The sequence below is a fragment of the Poecilia mexicana genome, unplaced genomic scaffold (genome assembly GCF_051168715.1).
Source record: "Poecilia mexicana isolate PSO_F unplaced genomic scaffold, ASM5116871v1 scaffold_20, whole genome shotgun sequence".
NCBI classification, from domain to species: Eukaryota; Metazoa; Chordata; class Actinopteri; order Cyprinodontiformes; family Poeciliidae; genus Poecilia; species Poecilia mexicana.
The window spans coordinates 16,669,609-16,691,977 of record NW_028263389.1 but is presented as its reverse complement, the minus strand read 5'-3'; the positions used below and the strand labels follow the sequence as shown (position 1 = coordinate 16,691,977).

The window sequence follows — 22,369 nt, the reverse complement described above, 5'->3', positions numbered from 1 at the left end:
CGGACCAGCACAAGAAGGCCTGAGTGGTTTGAAAAGTTGACACTAACACAGATAATGAAAACGTGAATTAACGGAAACTCATGGTGTCAAACGCTAATCAGCTAATTAACTCAACACACCTGCAAAGGTTTAATCATTTTCATTTCCAGGATGCCCAAAGTTAAACCAGAACTAAACTGCAGTTTCATTATGAAATGGGGCCTGTCTGGGAGCGCCTCCTGATGGGGAAACGCGGATTGACGTAACACCTCACATGTAGAGACACTGCGCATGCACACACATCAGCTGATTTATAGAAACTGAAAGTATTTCACCAACACGTCAGTTCTGGACTCCATTTTGTGGCGCACTTTGTGGCGCAGACTTCAGCAGTTGGTCCGGTGAGTTCTAACTTTCTATCAAACTGCTTCCGACCCGTTTTTAGACGTTTCTGTGTTTCCAGACCGGAGAGGAGAGAACAGACCGAACCCTTCAGTAGAACCGAGCTGCCCAGAACCTTCTGCTGTTCAGATATTATCTCTATTAGCGAGAGGAGGCGGAAATATGATTTCATGTCAGATATTTGACTGCGGTGCTGCCATTTGCTGCTCTGGATAGAAATTTCTTTGTCTCCGCTCAGAAAAAACGTTTTTGAAAAGTTTCCGTTGATCCTTCGACGCCCTGAGTAAACATTCCTAATGACGCATGCGCACTGAGGCCTTCTAAGACGGAGCCACTTCCAAGTTAGACCAGGGGTGTTCAACATGCGGTGAGGGGGCCATTTATAATAGTTCTGTGTGGCCTCCAAGTTCAGCTTTTGATTTTAATAATGGTTGGTAAAAATTTCCCTGAGAATTTAAAAATAATTTTAAATGTTAAATATGAGCTACAACAATAAACTTTATAAACACTTTTTCCTATTTGAATATTAAAATGTTCATTTTTGCCTCAGAAAAACTGTTCTAAATCCTGAAATGACAGTAAATGAAGGATTTATTATCCATTAACCACAGACAGCTGTAAGGAGCCATCATGGATTTTAAATGGTATAGCTTGGCAAGCCATTTTAACATAAATTTGGTTTCGTCTGACTATCCGTAATTACATTCCAGATATCTAAAAATGCATTTTAACTAGACAAAACTACATTTTGACTATCCCTAATGGGAATTTAAGATATCTGCATTTACATTCTGACTAGTAAGAATAATAATTCAAGATGTCTTCAATTACATTTTGATGAGTCAAAATTCCTTTCAAGATATCTTAAATGACGTCACTGGATCTGTCATTTGACGGGACACCTATCCGTAATCGCATGTTAAGATATCTTGAATTTAATTACAGATAAGATTAAAAAAAAAAAAAAACTACTTTGTAATCCTGGTTCTTTGGGAAACAATATGGACCAGCACAAGAAGGCCTGAGTAGTTTGAAAAGTTGATACTCACACACAGGCACGTGCAGAGGCCAGGGGAGGTTGAACACCTGCCCCTTTTGCTCCTTGCCCCCAAGTGCCCTTTTGGTCCAAAATGGGTTTTTTTTTTTTGTTTGTTTTTCTTTTGGTATTATTTCCTAAGTCCTCTTCTGACACATAGTAACCTGTACTAAAATTATTTAGTTTTTTGTTTGTTTGTTTGTTTGTTTGTTTTTGTATTTCTCAACAAAACCAGCATAACCCCTTCAGTCACCTTGTTACCTTTGATCTTTTGCCCATGACTCACAACGCAAAATTGCCTCTCGCACAGTGAGATAAGGCATCTAACTGCGGAGCTCAACGTAGCCAACTCGAGATTACAGAACAGGCTTTGGTGAATTAAGAAAAAAGTTTTTGGTGAATAAAGTGGAGTAGACTTGCTACTTGTCAGTTGACGGAAAACGTTGAACGTATTGTTTCTGCTTCAGCGGTTTAAGCAGAGAGGTAATGAAATACAACAGACACTGACAGGCCTCTGCGTCTGCCTTTCTCTGAAGAACTGCTGAGCAGGAGACAGCCAGGTGAGGAAAAACTGTTCTTATCTATCGATTCAATGTTTTTAATCATACAGACATTAGGCTGTTGTGCTATTAGCTAGCTGCTAGCTAACGACTTTGCTAGCAAAACTAGATAACTGAAAGCTTCTCTGTATCGTTAATGACAGCAGTCATTCTTCAGTATTGCTTATGCAATAATGGCACATCGGCCGTCCAAAACCGATCATCTTCATAATGGATATATGTCTTCTAATTTCCTTTGCTGCATAATGTACATTGCATTTATTCCAGCGTTAGGTAAATGTATCTTGAAGGAGAATAGCACTTAAATAAAAGTCCATTAATTTAGAATTAAAAATAACTCACCCTGAACTACAATGATACATATAATGTATGTAATAAAAGTGTGTCATTAATGAAGGGGAAAAAACTCAACTCAGACTTTAAGTTTAGTGTCTGGTTAGCAGAGTATGAAGTTAATTTTTATTCCCAATTTTTCAATTAAAAAAAACTAACCTCAGTTGAGTAAAATAAAATTGTAATCAAAACTTTTGGAATTGTAATGATTTCATTTTTTAAAACAAGTTTTGTTTTAAAAAAACTTTTTTTAAAAAAATTAAATTACTCATTTTTGTCTCGTGAACTTAAATTTATTTGCCAAACAAACTTTTATTTTCACACATGCGAAATCTTTTGCTGCGATTTTGGGCAAAAGATTCTCGCATGACGTCGATTCTCGACGTCATGCGAGAATCACAAGCAAAACTTTGAGTGAAACAAAAACTTACAAAATCAAGAAAAGATTTCTGACATGCGCAAATAAGTTTGTTTTGCAAAATTTTTCACCTCATGAGTCAAAAATGTGTGATTTTAATTTAAAAAAAAAATTTTTTACAAGTAAAACTTAGTAGGCTTTCCTCATGGTGACATGCATCAACAATTCAGTTTTTGCTTTAGTTTTTGTTTTTTCTTTTTTCTGCAGCTCCACAATCAAACTGCAGTTAAAGTTTGATGCAGCTCTGCTTTCCTGAATGGACCATCTTCATCTCCACTGCAAGTGTAGCAAACAGGCAGCTCTTTGTTTCATAGATTACACTAAAAGGTTGCATTGTGCCTTTGTTTATATTTTTAATAGTGTAATTCTGTAAAGACAAAATATGTCTGGTGCTCTAGCTCTGATTTACATACCTTGCTAAATTGCGGGTTTGAATATTGCAGTACTTTCCTATAACAAAATAGAAATTACTAATAAAATATCTTACATATGCATAGTTGTATGCTCTATATAGATATTTTCCTTAGCTTTGATTGTATATCTCACAATTTTGTAATTTAGCATTGTTTATTAAACTCTGAAAGCTGAGTGGCTTTGTTAATATTCTGTCCTAGAATGCCATTAGATGTGCCCTTTTTTTGAGCACCTGCCCCTGTAGTGGTCTCTGCATGGCCCTGCTCACACAGATAATGAAAACGTTAATTAACGTAAACTCATTATGTCAAACGCTAATAGGCTAATTAACTCGACACACCTGCAAAGGTTTAATCATTTTCTGGTTTCTGACACCGAAAACCCAGGATACCCAAAGTGAAACCAGAACTAAACTGCATTTTCATTATGAAATGGGGCGCGTCCAGGTGCGCCTCACCTGTAGACACTGCGCATGCGCACACATTAAACTGAAAGTATTTCACCAAGAGGTGTCCTTCAGTTCTGGACTCCATTTTTGTGGCGCAGACTTCAGCAGTCGGTCCGGTGAGTTCTAACTTTCTATCAAACTGCTTCCGACCCGTTTTTAGGAGTTTCTGTGTTTCCAGACCGGAGAGGAGAGAACAGACCGAACCCTTCAGTAGAACCGAGCTGCCCAGAACCTTCTGCTGTTCAGATATTATCTCTATTAGCGAGAGGAGACGGAAATGTGATTTAATATCAGATATTTCACTTCGCTGCTGCCATTTGCTGCTCTGGATAGAAAGTTGTTCGTCTCCGCTCAGAAAACGTTTTTGAAAAGTTTCCGTTGATCCTTCGACGCCCTGAGGAAACATTCGTAATGACGCATGCGCACTGTGCCCTCCTGGCACGTAGCAACCATGGCAAGCCACTTTAACATAAATTCGGTTTCTGTTCCCCTGTGAAAATCTGTTCCCCCTGTGTCGGGAGCGCGCATTGCAGCCAGAGAGGTGGATTCGGCGGATCTGACCATTTTCACGGCGCTTCTGATCGATTTCTCGGTAAAAACTGCTCGTATAATCATGTCAATGTTGTAACTTTCAGTTTAATCGGCAGCTGTCAAAATAAAAATACATACATAAATAAACGAGGTCCTGTGTGGAGGTCTTTTTACGCTGTTTTGTGTTATTTTAAACGCGAGGAGAATCGATCTTTTTTTTTTTTCTTCAGCTTTTGCCTCGTAAGCCTCACAAATAAGTCGGTCAACAAACACAGGTTCCCTACACGAAGTGTGCATTTATCATTTTTCATTTCTGATAAAGGAAGAGGCCGATGATAGGGCACAAAAATAAAGACTTCCTGAAAAGATCAGTGTAAACTTTTTGGTAAATCCCGTTCTAATGTATAATAAGGAAATGTCAAGCATGCTATCACACGTAATTTTTGAGAAGTTGGAAACAGTTACTTTTTATTTCCCAAAGTTATGGGGGGAGAAGAGGAGAGAATGGATATTTCACCAGCCTGATAAAATCTGTTCCCCCTCTATGGAATGGAAACAAATTAATTTACCTTCAGTCTTTTACTGTTTTAATTATTCTTATCATCAACAAGAAATCCTGTGATTTTCATAACATATGCTCTTTTTTTTTGACAAAGTTAGGATGGGGGAACAAAATATTTTAAGCGCCTGAGAAAATCTGTTCCCCCAGTATAAAATGTAAACAAATTAATTTACCTTCACAGTATTTTACTGTGTTAATTCCCCTTATGATCAACAAGAAATCCTGCAAGTTTTAAAACATTAGCTCTTTATTTGCCAAAGTTAGGATGGGGGAACAAAATATTTTAAGCGCCTGGGAAAATCGGTTCCCCCTACTTAAAATGGAAACAAATTAATTTACCTGCAAGTCTTTTACTGTGTTGATTCCCCTTATGATCAATAAGAAATCCTGTGATTTCCATAACATTTGCTCTTTTTTTGACAAAGTTAGGCTGGGGGGACAAAATATTTGTAGCGCCTGAGAAAATCTGTTCCCCCCTTTAAAATGGAAACAAATAAATTTGAAGTTGTAGACAAACAATTTTGTTAAATAACTGTTTTCACATGTTGATGTATTAAGTTTTGGCTAAGTACATATTTTTTTTTATCCAAACATACAAATTATAGTCATGATAAAAATTTTCATTAACACTCAAAATAAGAATATTAATGTTATAATCACCACTGCTAAGAATAAGTCTCACAGCAACGTCCAACCTCATGCTGTAGACGCCGCAGTGGAAACAGGAAAATCCACAACCACTTTTGCTAGGAGTTTTTCTGCAAACTGAAATAAACAGCTTCATTTAATGATTCACATTTTAGGTAACAAAGAAAATAATTCACTGTACATGTCCATTTTATGTAGGGGGAATATATTTCAGGTGGCTGAAAGAGCTAATATATTTTGTTCCCCCATCCTAACTTTGGCAAATAAAGAGCTAATGTTTTAAAACTTGCAGGATTTCTTGTTGATGATTAATGGAGTTAACACAGTGAAAGACTTTGAAGGCAAATTTATTTGTTTCCATTTTAAGGGGGGGGGAACAGATTTTCTCAGGCGCTTAAAATATTTTGTTCCCCCATCCTAACTTTGTCAAAAAAAGAGCAAAAGTTATGAAAATCACAGGATTTCTTGTTGATAAGAATAATTAAAACAGTAAAAGACTGAAGGTAAATTAATTTGTTTCCATTCCATAGAGGGGGAACAGATTTTATCAGGCTGGTGAAATATCCATTCTCTCCTCTTCTCCCCCCATAACTTTGGGAAATAAAAAGTAACTGTTTCCAAATTCTCAAAAATTACGTGTGATAGCATGCTTGACATTTCCTTATTGTCCTTATTATACATTAGAACGGGATTTACCAAAAAGTTTACACTGATCTTTTCAGGAAGTCTTTATTTTTGTGCCCTATCATCGGCCAGCTTCCCTCTTCCTTTATCAGAAATGAAAAATGATAAATGCACACTTCGTGTTGGGAACCTGTGTTTGTTGACTGACTTTTATTTGTGAGGCTTACGAGGCAAAAGCTGAAGAAAAAAAAAAGATCGATTCTCCTCGCGTTTAAAATAACACAAAATAGCGTAAAAAGACCTCCACACAGGACCTTGTTTATTTATGTATGTATTTTTATTTTGATAGCTGCCGATTAAACTGAAAGTTACAACATTGACATGATTATACGAGCAGTTTTTACCGAGAAATCGATCAGAAGCGCCGTGAAAATGGTCAGATCCGCCGAATCCACCTCTCTAGCTGCAATGCGCGCTCCCGACACAGGGGGAACAGATTTTCACAGGGGAACAGAATTTCTCACAAGACCGTAATTACATGCCAGATATCTAAAAATGCATTTTGACTAGAGAAATCTACGTTTTGACTATCCCGAATGGTATTTTAAGATATCTGCATTCACATTCTGACTAGAAAGAATAATAATTCAAGATATTTGGACTAGTTAAAATTCCTTTCAAGATATCTAAAATGACGTCACTGGATCTGTCATTTGTCGGGACACCTATCCGTACACTGGAAAAAGTGTGGCCCAGCTTAAATTAAAAAAATTGATGTCCATTTGTTGCATCTAATATATTTGACTTCACAGAATCTAAATAAAGTGGTTTGGTACAACATGACTATTTAATATTGAACCAAACCATATTACTTTACTTGACCCAATATTAATTCTTCACCTTTATCCAAGTTAAATTATTTACATTTTAGTTTTTGAACCAAACTAATATATTTGACTTGAACCCATCAAATATATATACCTTGCATTAATTAATTCATTGGCACCATGAAAGTCTTTTTTTTATATATTTCATAAACTTTGTTTCATAAACAATTTGCATCACTCACATCACACTTAACACACTCCAGCAACAGTTTTTTTCTAAGCCATTTATTCCTCAAGTAAAAAAGGACAAAAAAGTTGCATGTTCAGACAAACAAATATAAACATGTTGCTCTACATCAGAGCAATGAAATAAAGACAATATGGCTTATCAAGCAAAATTAAATGGACAGAAAGCATTCACTGTTGTTGTACTGTTCAAACACATCTGAACTTGAAGGAATGTTGCATCTCTAAACATCATCAAAGAACTAAAATTCCAACAAAAGCACTCCATGAAAGTGACCCCGTGAGCCTGTATAACAAAGTGCTGTGAGGTGGTCTACCTCTTAAATAAATGCCAGTGGCAACTACATGCACACATTAAGCACACACAAATATACACTACTGTGCAGTTTTGAGTTCACCACTGAGTTTGCGAATCTTGGAAGTCATCTTGTTGGAACCAAGCTCCATCAGGATCTTCTGAAGGGCCTCAAAGGTGAACCTGAAACCCTGTGGATACTCCATGTTAAGAGCATAGCAAAGTCCAAAGAGCATTGCCACTCCAGCTGAGGACTTCCACACCATCGTCTTGGGGCTGCTGTAGAAGGCTTGAATTCTCTCTGAAGACGAAGACTGCCATGATGGTCCTCTCCAGCTCCTGCTCGGCTTGATCTTTCTGGGAGACCTGAGGCAAAATATACGAAATATGCAACTGAACAACTGCAGTCTGGCACACCTCATTAATCACTATATACTGTATAATGGCATAGGTGTTCTCCCGTGATGAATAAAGTTGAATCATCATTGTGACAGAAAATATCTGGACATACCATGTATTCCTTTATAAGGTCCTCAGCACGTTCTCCCAGGTAGATGATGAGAGCTTTGAGGATACACTCCCTTCTGAAATCTGCATCAGCACCCTTTAGGGACAATCAAAATGGTTATTATGCGATGTGTACACTAGTCTAGCAACTTAATTCCCAGCTCTACCATAAACAGTGCTTTTACAGTGTGTGCCTGGTCAATACTGAATCCATGGCAGACAAATTGAAAGCAGTGAAAATGTAAAGCCATTCTAGTACATCTGCCAGAGGTCACTAGTAGTCCCTCTTTAAATATGAAGACAGACTGGATGGCTCCTGTTTGGGTTCCTATAGTGACAGGTGCAGAAATTATTTTCTATGCGCTACTACACATTAATGTACTCATAGGTGGCACATGTTTTTCTGTTTTTAAATGGTTGATAGTGAATATGGTGCAAAACTTGGCACACAATAACAATGCCATGTACATCAATTGCACATCATCTGCACATCCTCTTCATGTAGAAGGATTGAGGGCTGTCGTTAGTGGCTAATTATATACTGCACATCATACCTGGTCAAGAAACTCAAGGATCGTGGCAGTTTTTGCTTTAGTGATCCCTCCTTTCTTTCTGAAGATCTTCAGCAGCTGCGGGGAGTGCTTTTCCAGGTGCGCCATAAATCTGGTCAGGAGGGGAACTGCAGTAACCCGCAGAAACTCTGCATCAACCTGCACACAAGAAAACATTGCGAAATACACTTAAAATTTAAGAATAATGTGAAATAAAGAAAATTAAAAAAACAAAACATTTTCTCATCTATGGGCTTAAGTATACAAAAAGTTGTAAAAAGTGTACCTCTTCCATCTGAAATAAAGATGGCCATCTTTTCATGAGGTTCTCGATGGTTGGCTTCTGATCCACAATCTCTTGCCTCCTGAACTGAAAAGTCCTGGCCATCTTCTCCCGTATGGTTCTCTCATTGTTTCTTATCTTTATTTCAGTCAGAAGAGATGCTCTTTCTTTCTCAAGGTTTTCTGGACTGTCTCTGCTGGGCGAGTGCGAAATCACACTTCATAAGATACCTGCCAGCATGCCATGACATATCTCTGAAAACACAATGCATTCGGAAAATGAAGTTCTTAACCTACAGTAAATGGGGCAGTGTCGTGAACAAAATGCATGAAAACCAGTTGTAGAGCCGAACAAAAAGTTTAAGGCTTAACAAGGAGATTCGCTTACCGAGAGAATATCCTGTGAAACCGTTTTAACAGTTGGACAAACCAGCATGGCGAACACTGGGAAACATCACCGCCCATACCATACAAGTATAATGCATGCACAAAACACCATTAATTTTCAACGGGCCTCGCTACCATTAACAAACTGGGACTTTACAATCATAGTGGTATAAACACACTAGACTAATTGCTAACATGGCTTTACATGGGTTAAGCTAGTCAAGTTCACCGTGTAGCCGAGCTAACCGTGGTGGAAGCTATTGATTGGTAACGAATTATGCCTACCTTGATTAATTCCAGCTACAACCGAACAATGTACACATAGTTATATTTCTCGTGAAATACGTGTAAGTTCAGAAATTACACCACATTTAACCCAGCGAAAAAGAAAGCGTTTACTGGGATACCCACATTTAGGCGGGACTTTCAGCTTGCTAACCAGGTGACATTAACTCGGTCTTTTGCATTAATACAATTGTAGGCTTGTTAAGACACGTTTACATCAGCTTAGTTTAGTACTTACCGCGGGTTTATTCTTTGATAACGTGCTCGGACGTTAATCATTCCTTCTTCCCCATGCCGAAACGGACGAAGCTCTCCAAGCACTTCTCCCCAACTTCTGCTCACGTGACTCAGATTGAAAATATGACATCATTTCCTTTCAGCATGTTTTGAGAGGAACCAAAATATTTGCTTTCTTCCCTTCAGAAGTCTTATTAATTCAGTCTGAATCAAAATTGACACCTCAGAATGCAAAAAAATAGACTTTCACAACCAAGTCAATTATTTTACATTGTATTCAATGGTAGTTATTAGCTTGAATGAACAACTCTGTGCTACACTTTTTCCAGTGTAATTACAATTTCAGATATCTTGAACTTAATTGTGACTAGTCAAAATTACAATTTTAGGTATCTGAATTAAGAATGACGTGGAAGCCCCTTTGTGGTGTTCTATGGCAAGCCGCTTTAACATAAATTCGGTTTTACCGCCCTTACATTCCAGATATCTCATTGTTTTATGACTAGACATTTTAGCGTTAAGATATCTCTAATTATATTTTGACTGGACAAAATAACTATTTGAAATTACATTCTGACTATTCGACATGACGTCAGATTTACCATTAACTTGTATGGAGACTTCAAGATATCTAAAATTAATTACCGACTATCTGAAATACACTTCATATGTCTACAATTGAATTATGACTAGTCATAAATTAAATTCAAGATATCTCGATTTAGTTTTGACTCGTCATAATTCTAATTAAAGATATCTCTAAAGATTCCATAATTCAAGATATCTTAAATTTATTTTTGGATAGGAGATATGTAGTTTTGACTAGTAAAAACTAAATTATACATATCTTAAAAGGAAATGATGACTAGACAAAATTAAATTAAAGGTATCTTGAATTGTAATTTTGACTAGTCAAAATTCCTTTTAAGATAACTAAATGAATTCAAGATATCTTGAATTACTTGCAGATTTCCTATTTAAGATCCCTTAAATTAACATTCCAACTAGTCAGAATGACATTACTGATATCTTGAATTAGTATTCTGTCTTGTCAAAACGTCCCTGACTTGCATAGCAATTTGAAAGTTAAATAATGAAAAATGGAGAAAGTGAAAAAAGACGTTTGAAAATGCATCACTTTCTTGTTGAAAATGGTTTGACAATAGCAATTTTAGCTTTTCAAAGCTGTTTCTAATAGCATTCGGTTAGTCGGAAATGAATAAACAGGAAATTATTTGCAGATATCAGAAGCAATCTTATAGTTTATGAAGTTTTTCGTTCTCCGCATATCCAACATTGCCTAGCTTTTTCTAATTTGTGGGATTTACTGATAATTTTGTACAGGAAACATAAAATTCTGCAGGCAACTGTTTGGACAGCACAAAGGGGCTTCCACGTCATTCTTAATTCAGATACCTAAAATTGTAATTTTGACTAGTCATAACTGTGTGAAGATATCTTAAATTGTAATTATGGATAGGTGTCCCGTCAATTGACATATCCAGTGACGTAATTTAAGATATCTTGAAAGGAATTTTCACTAGTCAAAATCTAATTGAAGACATCTTGAATTATTATTTTTACTAGTTAGAATGTAAATACAGATATCTTAAATTACCATTCCGGATAGTCAAAATGTAGTTTTGTCTAGTCAAAAAGCATTTTTGGATATCTGGAATGTAATTATGGATAGTCAGACGAAACCAAATTTATGTTAAAACGGCTTGCCAACCCTAGCACTGCTTCCTAGGTAGACCAGGGGTGTTCAACATGCAGTGCGGGGGCCATTTGTAGCCATTATAATAGTTCTGTGTGGCCTTGAAGTTCGGCCTTTACTTTTAATGATGCCTAGTGAAAATTTCCCTGAGAAAAATGATGTTAAATGTTAGCTACAACAATAAACTTTATGAACTGATTTTCCTATTTTAATCTTAAAATGTTTATTTTTGCTTCAAAAAACAGTTTTAAATCCTGAAATGACAGTAAATGAAAGATTTATTTTCTGTTAACCACAGACAGCTGTAAGGAGCCATCATGGATTTTAAATGGTATAGCTTGGGGGTCGGCAACCCGCATGCGGCTCTTTACCGCCGCCTTAGTGGCTCCCTGGAGCTTTTTCAAAAATGTTTGAAAATGGAAAAAGATGGGGGTGGTAAATATATTTTTTGTTTTAATATGGTTTCTGTAGGAGGACAAACATGACACAATCATTCTTAACGTTTTCCAACGCTATAAAAATGTGTAGGACAAAATGTTAAATTTCAACATTTCCTTCAACGAAGATTTGCGTCATCACCTGTGACATGTTTCTTCTAGCTGGGCGGGATGCGAGGCAGGTGGCTGTAAACACACCAACGGGTGTGTGGTGGTGGGTCACAGAGAGCAAAGGGGAAAAGACACAAATAACTGAGGAGAGATTCTACAATTCTTGGACTGATTCATTGCTAATGCGGAAGGATTACCTGAACGTTAGCTCTGTAGAGAGAAGTTGTCGAATAACAAAAGGAGTACCGTACTTTCCGGACTATGGAGTGCACCTTTCAAGCTGCACCTACAAATTGTTTAAAAAAAAAACTGGAAACGTAAATATATAAGCCACACCGTTCAAAGCGTAGGGGGAAAAAGTGGCGGTAAAAATACGGTCATGTGGAAAGACATTTCCAGGGAAGTTGCTACATTAGCTGCCGCGTCAAGATTAGTTACATGCCCGATGTTGAGAAGCTGTCCACTAATGTCCGTAAACAGAAGTCAAAACGCGTAAGAACACAATCCTCCCATAGGCACATATATTTAGAAACAAAGTGTTGTTTAAGTGGTTGTTTTTAGAAAGTGATTAGTGATTTTTGTCAGTATATATTTAGAATGACACTTAGAGATATTGTGTTTTGTTGCTCAGGTCTGAGGATGGTTGCGTGTCAAAAGAGAAGGATGCTGCTATTTCACTGACTTGCTTGGCATTTGCACAGAAATCAAACTTAAACTGTATTAATTTAATTTTATAAACGTTACCTTTTCAAAAGGCTACTGCTGTATTTTTATAACTGCAGGTTGCGTTTTATTGCACTCCGTTTGTCGCCCAGATAAGAGGCACGTTATGCATGTTCCGTTTTGTTTTTTCAATCAGACTTTACGGTGATTATTTACAAAGAGCGATCGTTATGCAAACTGCATTCAGGAGCAGATTTTTTGAGTTCCACAAGGAAAAATCTTACCCTGTTGAATCTTCATAATAAAAATTACATCAAAAATCTGATTTCTTTATTGCACTTCTTTAATTTTATCAATGCAACAAAACATAATACATTAAACTTAAAGCTCCATCGTACAACAGAGTCAGTGGTGCGTCATTCCGTCCAGGGAAAATACACATTTAATCTTAAATACTAAATATGTATACACTTAGTCATTTTGATAATAGGCTAATATAGCAAGTATAAGCACTTAAATTCTGTGTTGCCTTAATTATAAACCTTATATAAGGCTTTTAATTTTTTTCAGCCAAAGACAGATTTTTTTGTTTGTTTTTGTCCAATATGGCTCTTTCAACATTTCGGGTTGCCGACCACTAGTCTAGTTAAAGTAAATCAGGGCTTTGTGCAGTTTTAATCTGTTCTGACTGAGTCATGGTGATAAAATAAAACTGGTTTATCTTGTTTCTCTCCAAACTCCACCCAGAGGTTCCTGGTGAATAACAAAGTTGTTCCTCCCTGCGGAGCCTTTAACTCTCTACTCATTTATTATCATCCTGATTAGTGCAGAGGATGGAGAATTATCCTATAAAACTATCTTGGTTAATGGAAAAAGATTCTGGATCAGAAAGTGTCTGAACCAGATCGACTCTTTAAGGACAGAAAACTAAACAAACTGCAGTTTATTCAGGAATGTAGAGTTTATTTATTGTTCAGTTTTCACTATAAATGATTTATTATGTAATAATTTAACATCTAGATGAGATCTGTTGTTCTCCTAGTCAGTTTGTAACAGAAAAAGTGTGACGATTGCAGGAGTGCCTAAATGTAAAAATGTATTGTTTTCCAGAAAGCACAATTAAATAACTCTCTCTGGGTTCTTCACAGAACAAAAGTCAGGAAATGAATAATAACACTGTTAATGAAATAAATAACCAAATAACCCTCTCTGGGTTCTTTACAGAATAAATCCAGGAAGGATTATAGTCCGTAATTTCCGAACTGTGAGCCGCACCGGACCATAAACTACAACCTCAAAGTTTTTTTGTTGTTGTTTTTTTTAAACATGCACATATAAGTCGCAAATATTCTGTCGCTCCAGGTTTTCCACAACAATGCAGCAGCAGCAGAGGGGGGCGAACACCCAAAATTTGAGTAATAACAGGTCAATTGAATATCACATTTATTACGGATGAAAAAGAAAAAGTTGCCAAGTTTAGATTTAACTGAACTGATTACGGTAGTTTCCAAATGATAACTGTAACAGTACAAGTCCTGATCCTTCATGTCTGCTACTAGCATGTGCTAAATGAAAATATGGGCTGCCCCATAGACATAATATAAGGCTGCCCTTTTCTTTTTCTTCGTCGTCTTTAGATTTCAATGGCAGCTTGCATCCATTATTGTTGCACTACTGCCATCTACTGGATCCTAATATCTTTACCTCAAATTCTCATAATGATCCCAGTATTATTTAAAAAGAACGAAAAATCTTCTTTTTTTCTCTCAATGCTATTTAACTGATCAACAACATTCTCAAATTTCAATTCCCTATTAAAACCTAATTCTGTTTTAATGGGTGCTTTCTTCTTTTATTTCCAATTTTGACTTCCATTTGATCCACTTCCTGCTAAAGAGCCCCCTGGTGGTTGAAGAAAAATCCACATATAAGGGGCTTATAGTCCGGAAAATACAGTGGGAAAAAAAATCTGAATGCTCTCTGGTATTGTTCAGGGGCCGGACCAAATGTGGAGGCGGGCCGGATCCAGCCAGCGGGCCGTAGTTTGGGGACCACTACTTTAAGGACAGAAAACTAAACACACTGCAGTTTATTCAGGAATGTAGAGTTTATTTATTGTTCAGTTTTTACTATAAATGATTTTTCTATGTAGTGATAATTTAAAATCTAGACTAGATCTGTTGTTCTCCTAGTTAAAGGGGAACCAGGTTCTACTCCACTGCTCTGCTCGGGTCGGTTCTGGTCCTGGGAGGTGGGTCTGATGGGTGGGAACCAGTGGTTCTGGAGGATCAGTGGTTCTAACGCCACCCCTACCCTATGCCCATCATGTTAGTGAGCAACGTCAGCGATGCTTACGTTCAGTTCAACCCAGGAGATGATCATCTTACTGCTTTACTGGCCAGTTTCTGAAGCAGCTAACTGGGTGAATTGGAAGTGAATCCCATGGTGACTAAGTGTCTCTGTTTCCCTCTCAGATTGGCTTCACTGCGGGAGACTCGGAGGAACCTGAGGATGAATCCAGAGAAGAGGGCAGTCTCTCCATCACCCAGCGGCGTTTCTATGAGTGAGCGATCCATAGATGTTCCTGTGGGCTTCAGTAATTCTCCTGGATTCCCAGACCAAATGTAAGTCGTCTGTTAACCAGAAATGTGAGCATTTTCATAGAACATGAACAATACTGAGTAAAATGAAAATTCTCTCAAACTAAATATTAATCAGTGAAACATTGCTTGTTTCATTTAATCTCGTCGGGCTACTCCTGATGAGCATTCCCCTTTAATTGGGACATTTTATGCAAAATTCACATTTATCACATTCATTTACTTCCATTTGGGTTTCTAACAGACTAACAGACAATCTTTAAGAATACTTTGAATGACTGGTATAACAGCAGGTAAATAGTGGTGAAAACAAAATCAACTCTGTCTCAACTGTTTGTTGACAGAACAGGAAAGATGACAAAAATATTTTAGTAGAGAGCATCCATCCTCTTTATTCATCACTTTGAACATCTGAGCTCATGGTGGCGTTACTGTGTTCCTCTGGCAACTAAGAACATCTATTAGAAGCCATTCATTGACAGTGCAATCATTATTCTTAACCAACCTAAATAACATTGACCTATAGCGATCTAAGCATTTTGCTCTATTCACAAATTGTTGATAATGTGATACTATGAATTATTTATCGTTTTAGAGACTAAAGAAAATTTCCACCTTGATAGATTAAATATCCATATGTGCTGGGCACATTGGCTGGCAACCATAAGCAATGCCCATCACGTTAGCTGGCAACCGTAAGCAATGCCCATCACGTTAGCTAGTAACCGTAAGCAATGCCCATCACGTTAGCTAGCAACCGTAAGCAATGCCCATCACGTTAGCTGGCAACCGTAAGCAATGCCCATCACGTTAGCTGGCAACCGTAAGCAATGCCCATCACGTTAGCTGGCAACCGTAAGCAATGCCCATCACGTTAGCTGGCAACCGTAAGCAATGCCCATCACGTTAGCTGGCAACCGTAAGCAATGCCCATCACGTTAGCTAGCAACCATAAGCAATGCCCACCACGTTGGCGAGCAACACAAGCAGTGGTCACGTTCAGTTCAACGCAGGAGATGACCATCTTCCTGCTTTACTGGCCAGCCTCTACAGTAGCTAACTGGGTGAACTGGAAGTGAATCCCATGGTGACTGAGTGTCTCTGTTTCCCTCTCAGATGGGCTTCACAGCAGGAGACTCTGAGGAACCGGAGGATGAATCCAGAGAAGAGGGCAGTCTCTCCATCACCCAGCGGCGTTTCTATGAGTGAGCGATCCATAGATGTTCCTGTGGGCTTCAGTAATTCTCCTGGATTCCCAGACCAAATGTAAGTCGTCTGTTAACCAGAAATGTGAGCATTTTCATAGAACATGAACAATACTGAGTAAAATGAAAATTCTCTCAAACTAAATATTAATGATTGAAACATTGCATGTTTCATTTAATCTCCTCAGGCTACTTCTGATGAGCATTCCCCTTTAGATGGGACATTTTATGCAAAATTCACATTTATCACATTCATTTACTTCCATTTGGGTTTCTACTTCTATTAAGAGCAGCCCAACAGTTAAAAACATAACAGCGGTTTTTAAGAAATAATAAAAACTTTGTGGTGTCTGAAAAATGAAGTGTTTCAAAACCTTCCAGAATGTAGCGTAAAAATCGGCAAGCACTAAAGATTTCAGTAAAATCTAGCACATTAGCTATCAACCATAAGTAATGCCCATCGCGTTAGCTAGCAACCATAAGCAATACCCATCATGTTAGAGAGCAACACAAGCTGTGCTCGCATTCAGTTCAACCCAGGAGATGACCATCTTCCTGCTTTACTGGTCAGTTTCTACAGCAGCTAACTGGGTGAACTGGAAGTGAATCCCATGGTGACTGAGTGTCTCTGTTTCCCTCTCAGATGGGCTTCACTGCAGGAGACTCGGCGGATCCTGAGGATGAATCCAGAGGAAAACAGAGCAGTCTCTCCATTACCCATTGTCGTTTCTATGAGGAGTGAGCGATCCATAGATGTTCCTGTGGGCTTCAGTAATTCTCCTGGATTCCCAGAGCAAAGGTAAGTCGTCTGTTAGCCAGAAATGTGAGCATTTTCATAGAACATGAACAATACTGAGTAAAATGAAAATTCTCTCAAACTAAATATTAATCAGTGAAACATTATTGCATGTTTTATTTAATCATGTCAGGCTGCTCCTGATGAGGATTCCTCTTTAAAAATGGGACATTTTATGCAAAATTCACATTTGTCACATTCATTTACTTCCATTTGGGTTTCTAACAGACTAACAGACAATCTTTAAGAATACTTTGAATGACTGGTATAACAGCAGGTAAATAGTGGTGAAAACAAAATCAACTCTGTCTCAACTGTTTGTTGACAGAACAGGAAAGATGACAAAAATATTTTAGTAGAGAGCATCCATCCTCTTTATTCATCACTTTGAACGTCTGAGCTCATGGTGGCGTTACTGTGTTCCTCTGGCAACTAAGAACATCTATTAGAAGCCATTCATTGACAGTGCAATCATTATTCTTAACCAACCTAAATAACATTGACCTATAGCGATCTAAGCATTTTGCTCTATTCACAAATTGTTGATAATGTGATACTATGAATTATTTATCGTTTTAGAGACTAAAGAAAATTTCCACCTTGATAGATTAAATATCCATATGTGCTGGGCACATTGGCTGGCAACCATAAGCAATGCCCATCACGTTAGCTGGCAACCGTAAGCAATGCCCATCACGTTAGCTAGCAACCGTAAGCAATGCCCATCACGTTAGCTAGCAACCGTAAGCAATGCCCATCACGTTAGCTAGCAACCGTAAGCAATGCCCATCACGTTAGCTGGCAACCGTAAGCAATGCCCATCACGTTAGCTGGCAACCGTAAGCAATGCCCATCACGTTAGCTGGCAACCGTAAGCAATGCCCATCACGTTAGCTAGCAATCATAAGCAATGCCCATCACGTTAGCTAGCAACCATAAGCAATGCCCACCACGTTAGCGAGCAACACAAGCAGTGGTCACGTTCAGTTCAACGCAGGAGATGACCATCTTCCTGCTTTACTGGCCAGCCTCTACAGTAGCTAACTGGGTGAACTGGAAGTGAATCCCATGGTGACTGAGTGTCTCTGTTTCCCTCTCAGATGGGCTTCACAGCAGGAGACTCTGAGGAACCGGAGGATGAATCCAGAGAAGAGGGCAGTCTCTCCATCACCCAGCGGCGTTTCTATGAGTGAGCGATCCATAGATGTTCCTGTGGGCTTCAGTAATTCTCCTGGATTCCCAGACCAAATGTAAGTCGTCTGTTAACCAGAAATGTGAGCATTTTCATAGAACATGAACAATACTGAGTAAAATGAAAATTCTCTCAAACTAAATATTAATCGGTGAAACATTATTGCATGTTTTATTTAATCATGTCAGGCTGCTCCTGATGAGGATTCCTCTTTAAAAATGGGACATTTTATGCAAAATTCACATTTGTCACATTCATTTACTTCCATTTGGGTTTCTAACAGACTAACAGACAATCTTTAAGAATACTTTGAATGACTGGTATAACAGCAGGTAAATAGTGGTGAAAACAAAATCAACTCTGTCTCAACTGTTTGTTGACAGAACAGGAAAGATGACAAAAATATTTTAGTAGAGAGCATCCATCCTCTTTATTCATCACTTTGAACGTCTGAGCTCATGGTGGCGTTACTGTGTTCCTCTGGCAACTAAGAACATCTATTAGAAGCCATTCATTGACAGTGCAATCATTATTCTTAACCAACCTAAATAACATTGACCTATAGCGATCTAAGCATTTTGCTCTATTCACAAATTGTTGATAATGTGATACTATGAATTATTTATCGTTTTAGAGACTAAAGAAAATTTCCACCTTGATAGATTAAATATCAATATGTGCTGGGCACATTGGCTGGCAACCATAAGCAATGCCCATCACGTTAGCTAGCAACCATAAGCAATGCCCATCACGTTAGCTAGCAACCATAAGCAATGCCCATCACGTTAGCTAGCAACCATAAGCAATGCCCATCACGTTAGCTGGCAACCGTAAGCAATGCCCATCACGTTAGCTAGCAACCGTAAGCAATGCCCATCACGTTAGCTGGCAACCGTAAGCAATGCCCATCACGTTAGCTGGCAACCGTAAGCAATGCCCATCACGTTAGCTGGCAACCGTAAGCAATGCCCATCACGTTAGCTGGCAACCGTAAGCAATGCCCATCACGTTAGCTGGCAACCGTAAGCAATGCCCATCACGTTAGCTGGCAACCGTAAGCAATGCCCATCACGTTAGCTGGCAACCGTAAGCAATGCCCATCACGTTAGCTGGCAACCGTAAGCAATGCCCATCACGTTAGCTGGCAACCGTAAGCAATGCCCATCACGTTAGCTGGCAACCGTAAGCAATGCCCATCACGTTAGCTAGCAACCATAAGCAATGCCCACCACGTTAGCGAGCAACACAAGCAGTGGTCACGTTCAGTTCAACGCAGGAGATGACCATCTTCCTGCTTTACTGGCCAGCCTCTACAGTAGCTAACTGGGTGAACTGGAAGTGAATCCCATGGTGACTGAGTGTCTCTGTTTCCCTCTCAGATGGGCTTCACAGCAGGAGACTCTGAGGAACCGGAGGATGAATCCAGAGAAGAGGGCAGTCTCTCCATCACCCAGCGGCGTTTCTATGAGTGAGCGATCCATAGATGTTCCTGTGGGCTTCAGTAATTCTCCTGGATTCCCAGACCAAATGTAAGTCGTCTGTTAACCAGAAATGTGAGCATTTTCATAGAACATGAACAATACTGAGTAAAATGAAAATTCTCTCAAACTAAATATTAATGATTGAAACATTGCATGTTTCATTTAATCTCGTCAGGCTACTTCTGATGAGCATTCCCCTTTAGATGGGACATTTTATGCAAAATTCACATTTATCACATTCATTTACTTCCATTTGGGTTTCTACTTCTATTAAGAGCAGCCCAACAGTTAAAAACATAACAGCGGTTTTTAAGAAATAATAAAAACTTTGTGGTGTCTGAAAAATGAAGTGTTTCAAAACCTTCCAGAATGTAGCGTAAAAATCGGCAAGCACTAAAGATTTCAGTAAAATCTAGCACATTAGCTATCAACCATAAGTAATGCCCATCGCGTTAGCTAGCAACCATAAGCAATACCCATCATGTTAGAGAGCAACACAAGCTGTGCTCGCATTCAGTTCAACCCAGGAGATGACCATCTTCCTGCTTTACTGGTCAGTTTCTACAGCAGCTAACTGGGTGAACTGGAAGTGAATCCCATGGTGACTGAGTGTCTCTGTTTCCCTCTCAGATGGGCTTCACTGCAGGAGACTCGGCGGATCCTGAGGATGAATCCAGAGGAAAACAGAGCAGTCTCTCCATTACCCATTGTCGTTTCTATGAGGAGTGACCGATCCATAGATGTTCCTGTGGGCTTCAGTAATTCTCCTGGATTCCCAGAGCAAAGGTAAGTCGTCTGTTAGCCAGAAATGTGAGCATTTTCATAGAACATGAACAATACCGAGTAAAATGAAAATTCTCTCAAACTAAATATTAATCAGTGAAACATTATTGCATGTTTTATTTAATCATGTCAGGCTGCTCCTGATGAGGATTCCTCTTTAAAAATGGGACATTTTATGCAAAATTCACATTTGTCACAGTCATTTACTTGCATTTGGGTTTCTAACAGACTAACAGACAATCTTTAAGAATACTTTGAATGACTGGTATAACAGCAGGTAAATAGTGGTGAAAACAAAATCAACTCTGTCTCAACTGTTTGTTGACAGAACAGGAAAGATGACAAAAATATTTTAGTAGAGAGCATCCATCCTCTTTATTCATCACTTTGAACGTCTGAGCTCATGGTGGCGTTACTGTGTTCCTCTGGCAACTAAGAACATCTATTAGAAGCCATTCATTGACAGTGCAATCATTATTCTTAACCAACCTAAATAACATTGACCTATAGCGATCTAAGCATTTTGCTCTATTCACAAATTGTTGATAATGTGATACTATGAATTATTTATCGTTTTAGAGACTAAAGAAAATTTCCACCTTGATAGATTAAATATCCATATGTGCTGGGCACATTGGCTGGCAACCATAAGCAATGCCCATCACGTTAGCTGGCAACCGTAAGCAATGCCCATCACGTTAGCTAGTAACCGTAAGCAATGCCCATCACGTTAGCTGGCAACCGTAAGCAATGCCCATCACGTTAGCTAGCAACCGTAAGCAATGTCCATCACGTTAGCTAGCAACCGTAAGCAATGCCCATCACGTTAGCTGGCAACCATAAGCAATGCCCATCGCGTTAGCTGGCAACCGTAAGCAATGCCCATCACGTTAGCTAGCAACCGTAAGCAATGCCCATCACGTTAGCTAGCAACCGTAAGCAATGCCCATCACGTTAGCTGGCAACCGTAAGCAATGCCCATCACGTTAGCTGGCAACCGTAAGCAATGCCCATCACGTTAGCTGGCAACCGTAAGCAATGCCCATCACGTTAGCTGGCAACCGTAAGCAATGCCCATCACGTTAGCTGGCAACCGTAAGCAATGCCCATCACGTTAGCTGGCAACCGTAAGCAATGCCCATCACGTTAGCTGGCAACCGTAAGCAATGCCCATCACGTTAGCTGGCAACCGTAAGCAATGCCCATCACGTTAGCTAGCAATCATAAGCAATGCCCATCACGTTAGCTAGCAACCATAAGCAATGCCCACCACGTTAGCGAGCAACACAAGCAGTGGTCACGTTCAGTTCAACGCAGGAGATGACCATCTTCCTGCTTTACTGGCCAGCCTCTACAGTAGCTAACTGGGTGAACTGGAAGTGAATCCCATGGTGACTGAGTGTCTCTGTTTCCCTCTCAGATGGGCTTCACAGCAGGAGACTCTGAGGAACCGGAGGATGAATCCAGAGAAGAGGGCAGTCTCTCCATCACCCAGCGGCGTTTCTATGAGTGAGCGATCCATAGATGTTCCTGTGGGCTTCAGTAATTCTCCTGGATTCCCAGACCAAATGTAAGTCGTCTGTTAACCAGAAATGTGAGCATTTTCATAGAACATGAACAATACTGAGTAAAATGAAAATTCTCTCAAACTAAATATTAATCGGTGAAACATTATTGCATGTTTTATTTAATCATGTCAGGCTGCTCCTGATGAGGATTCCTCTTTAAAAATGGGACATTTTATGCAAAATTCACATTTGTCACAGTCATTTACTTCCATTTGGGTTTCTAACAGACTAACAGACAATCTTT

General features: G+C 38.8%; 1 protein-coding gene and 1 pseudogene across 25 annotated transcripts in view; one reads left to right on the top strand and one right to left on the bottom strand.

The window, feature by feature from the left end:
• Nucleotides 1-298: 298 nt before the first annotated feature.
• Nucleotides 299-22,369, top strand: part of LOC106933855 (uncharacterized) — a 60,680-nt gene continuing 38,609 nt past the window's right edge. For 13 of the 24 annotated variants that reach the window (XM_088001504.1, XM_088001499.1, XM_088001501.1 and 10 more), the window contains exons 1-8: nucleotides 303-380; nucleotides 14,975-15,124; nucleotides 16,217-16,366; nucleotides 16,949-17,104; nucleotides 18,202-18,351; nucleotides 19,673-19,822; nucleotides 20,405-20,560; nucleotides 21,978-22,127. In XM_088001504.1, coding sequence (XP_087857630.1) covers nucleotides 15,012-15,124; nucleotides 16,217-16,366; nucleotides 16,949-17,104; nucleotides 18,202-18,351; nucleotides 19,673-19,822; nucleotides 20,405-20,560; nucleotides 21,978-22,127 — 1,025 coding nt within the window. In that variant the 5' untranslated portion in view covers nucleotides 303-380; nucleotides 14,975-15,011. Of the gene's footprint in view, nucleotides 3,707-14,974; nucleotides 15,125-16,216; nucleotides 16,367-16,948; nucleotides 17,105-18,201; nucleotides 18,352-19,672; nucleotides 19,823-20,404; nucleotides 20,561-21,977; nucleotides 22,128-22,369 lie in introns of all 24 variants that reach the window. The other 11 variants (XM_088001514.1, XM_088001506.1, XM_088001513.1 and 8 more) reach the window with 7 other exon arrangements.
• Nucleotides 7,335-9,699, bottom strand: LOC148153430 (uncharacterized; annotated as a pseudogene). Its single transcript, XR_015761724.1, has 5 exons — nucleotides 9,574-9,699; nucleotides 8,668-8,860; nucleotides 8,385-8,540; nucleotides 7,835-7,927; nucleotides 7,335-7,689 (listed from the first exon to the last, which is right to left on the bottom strand). The product of XR_015761724.1 is annotated as an uncharacterized LOC148153430 (transcript).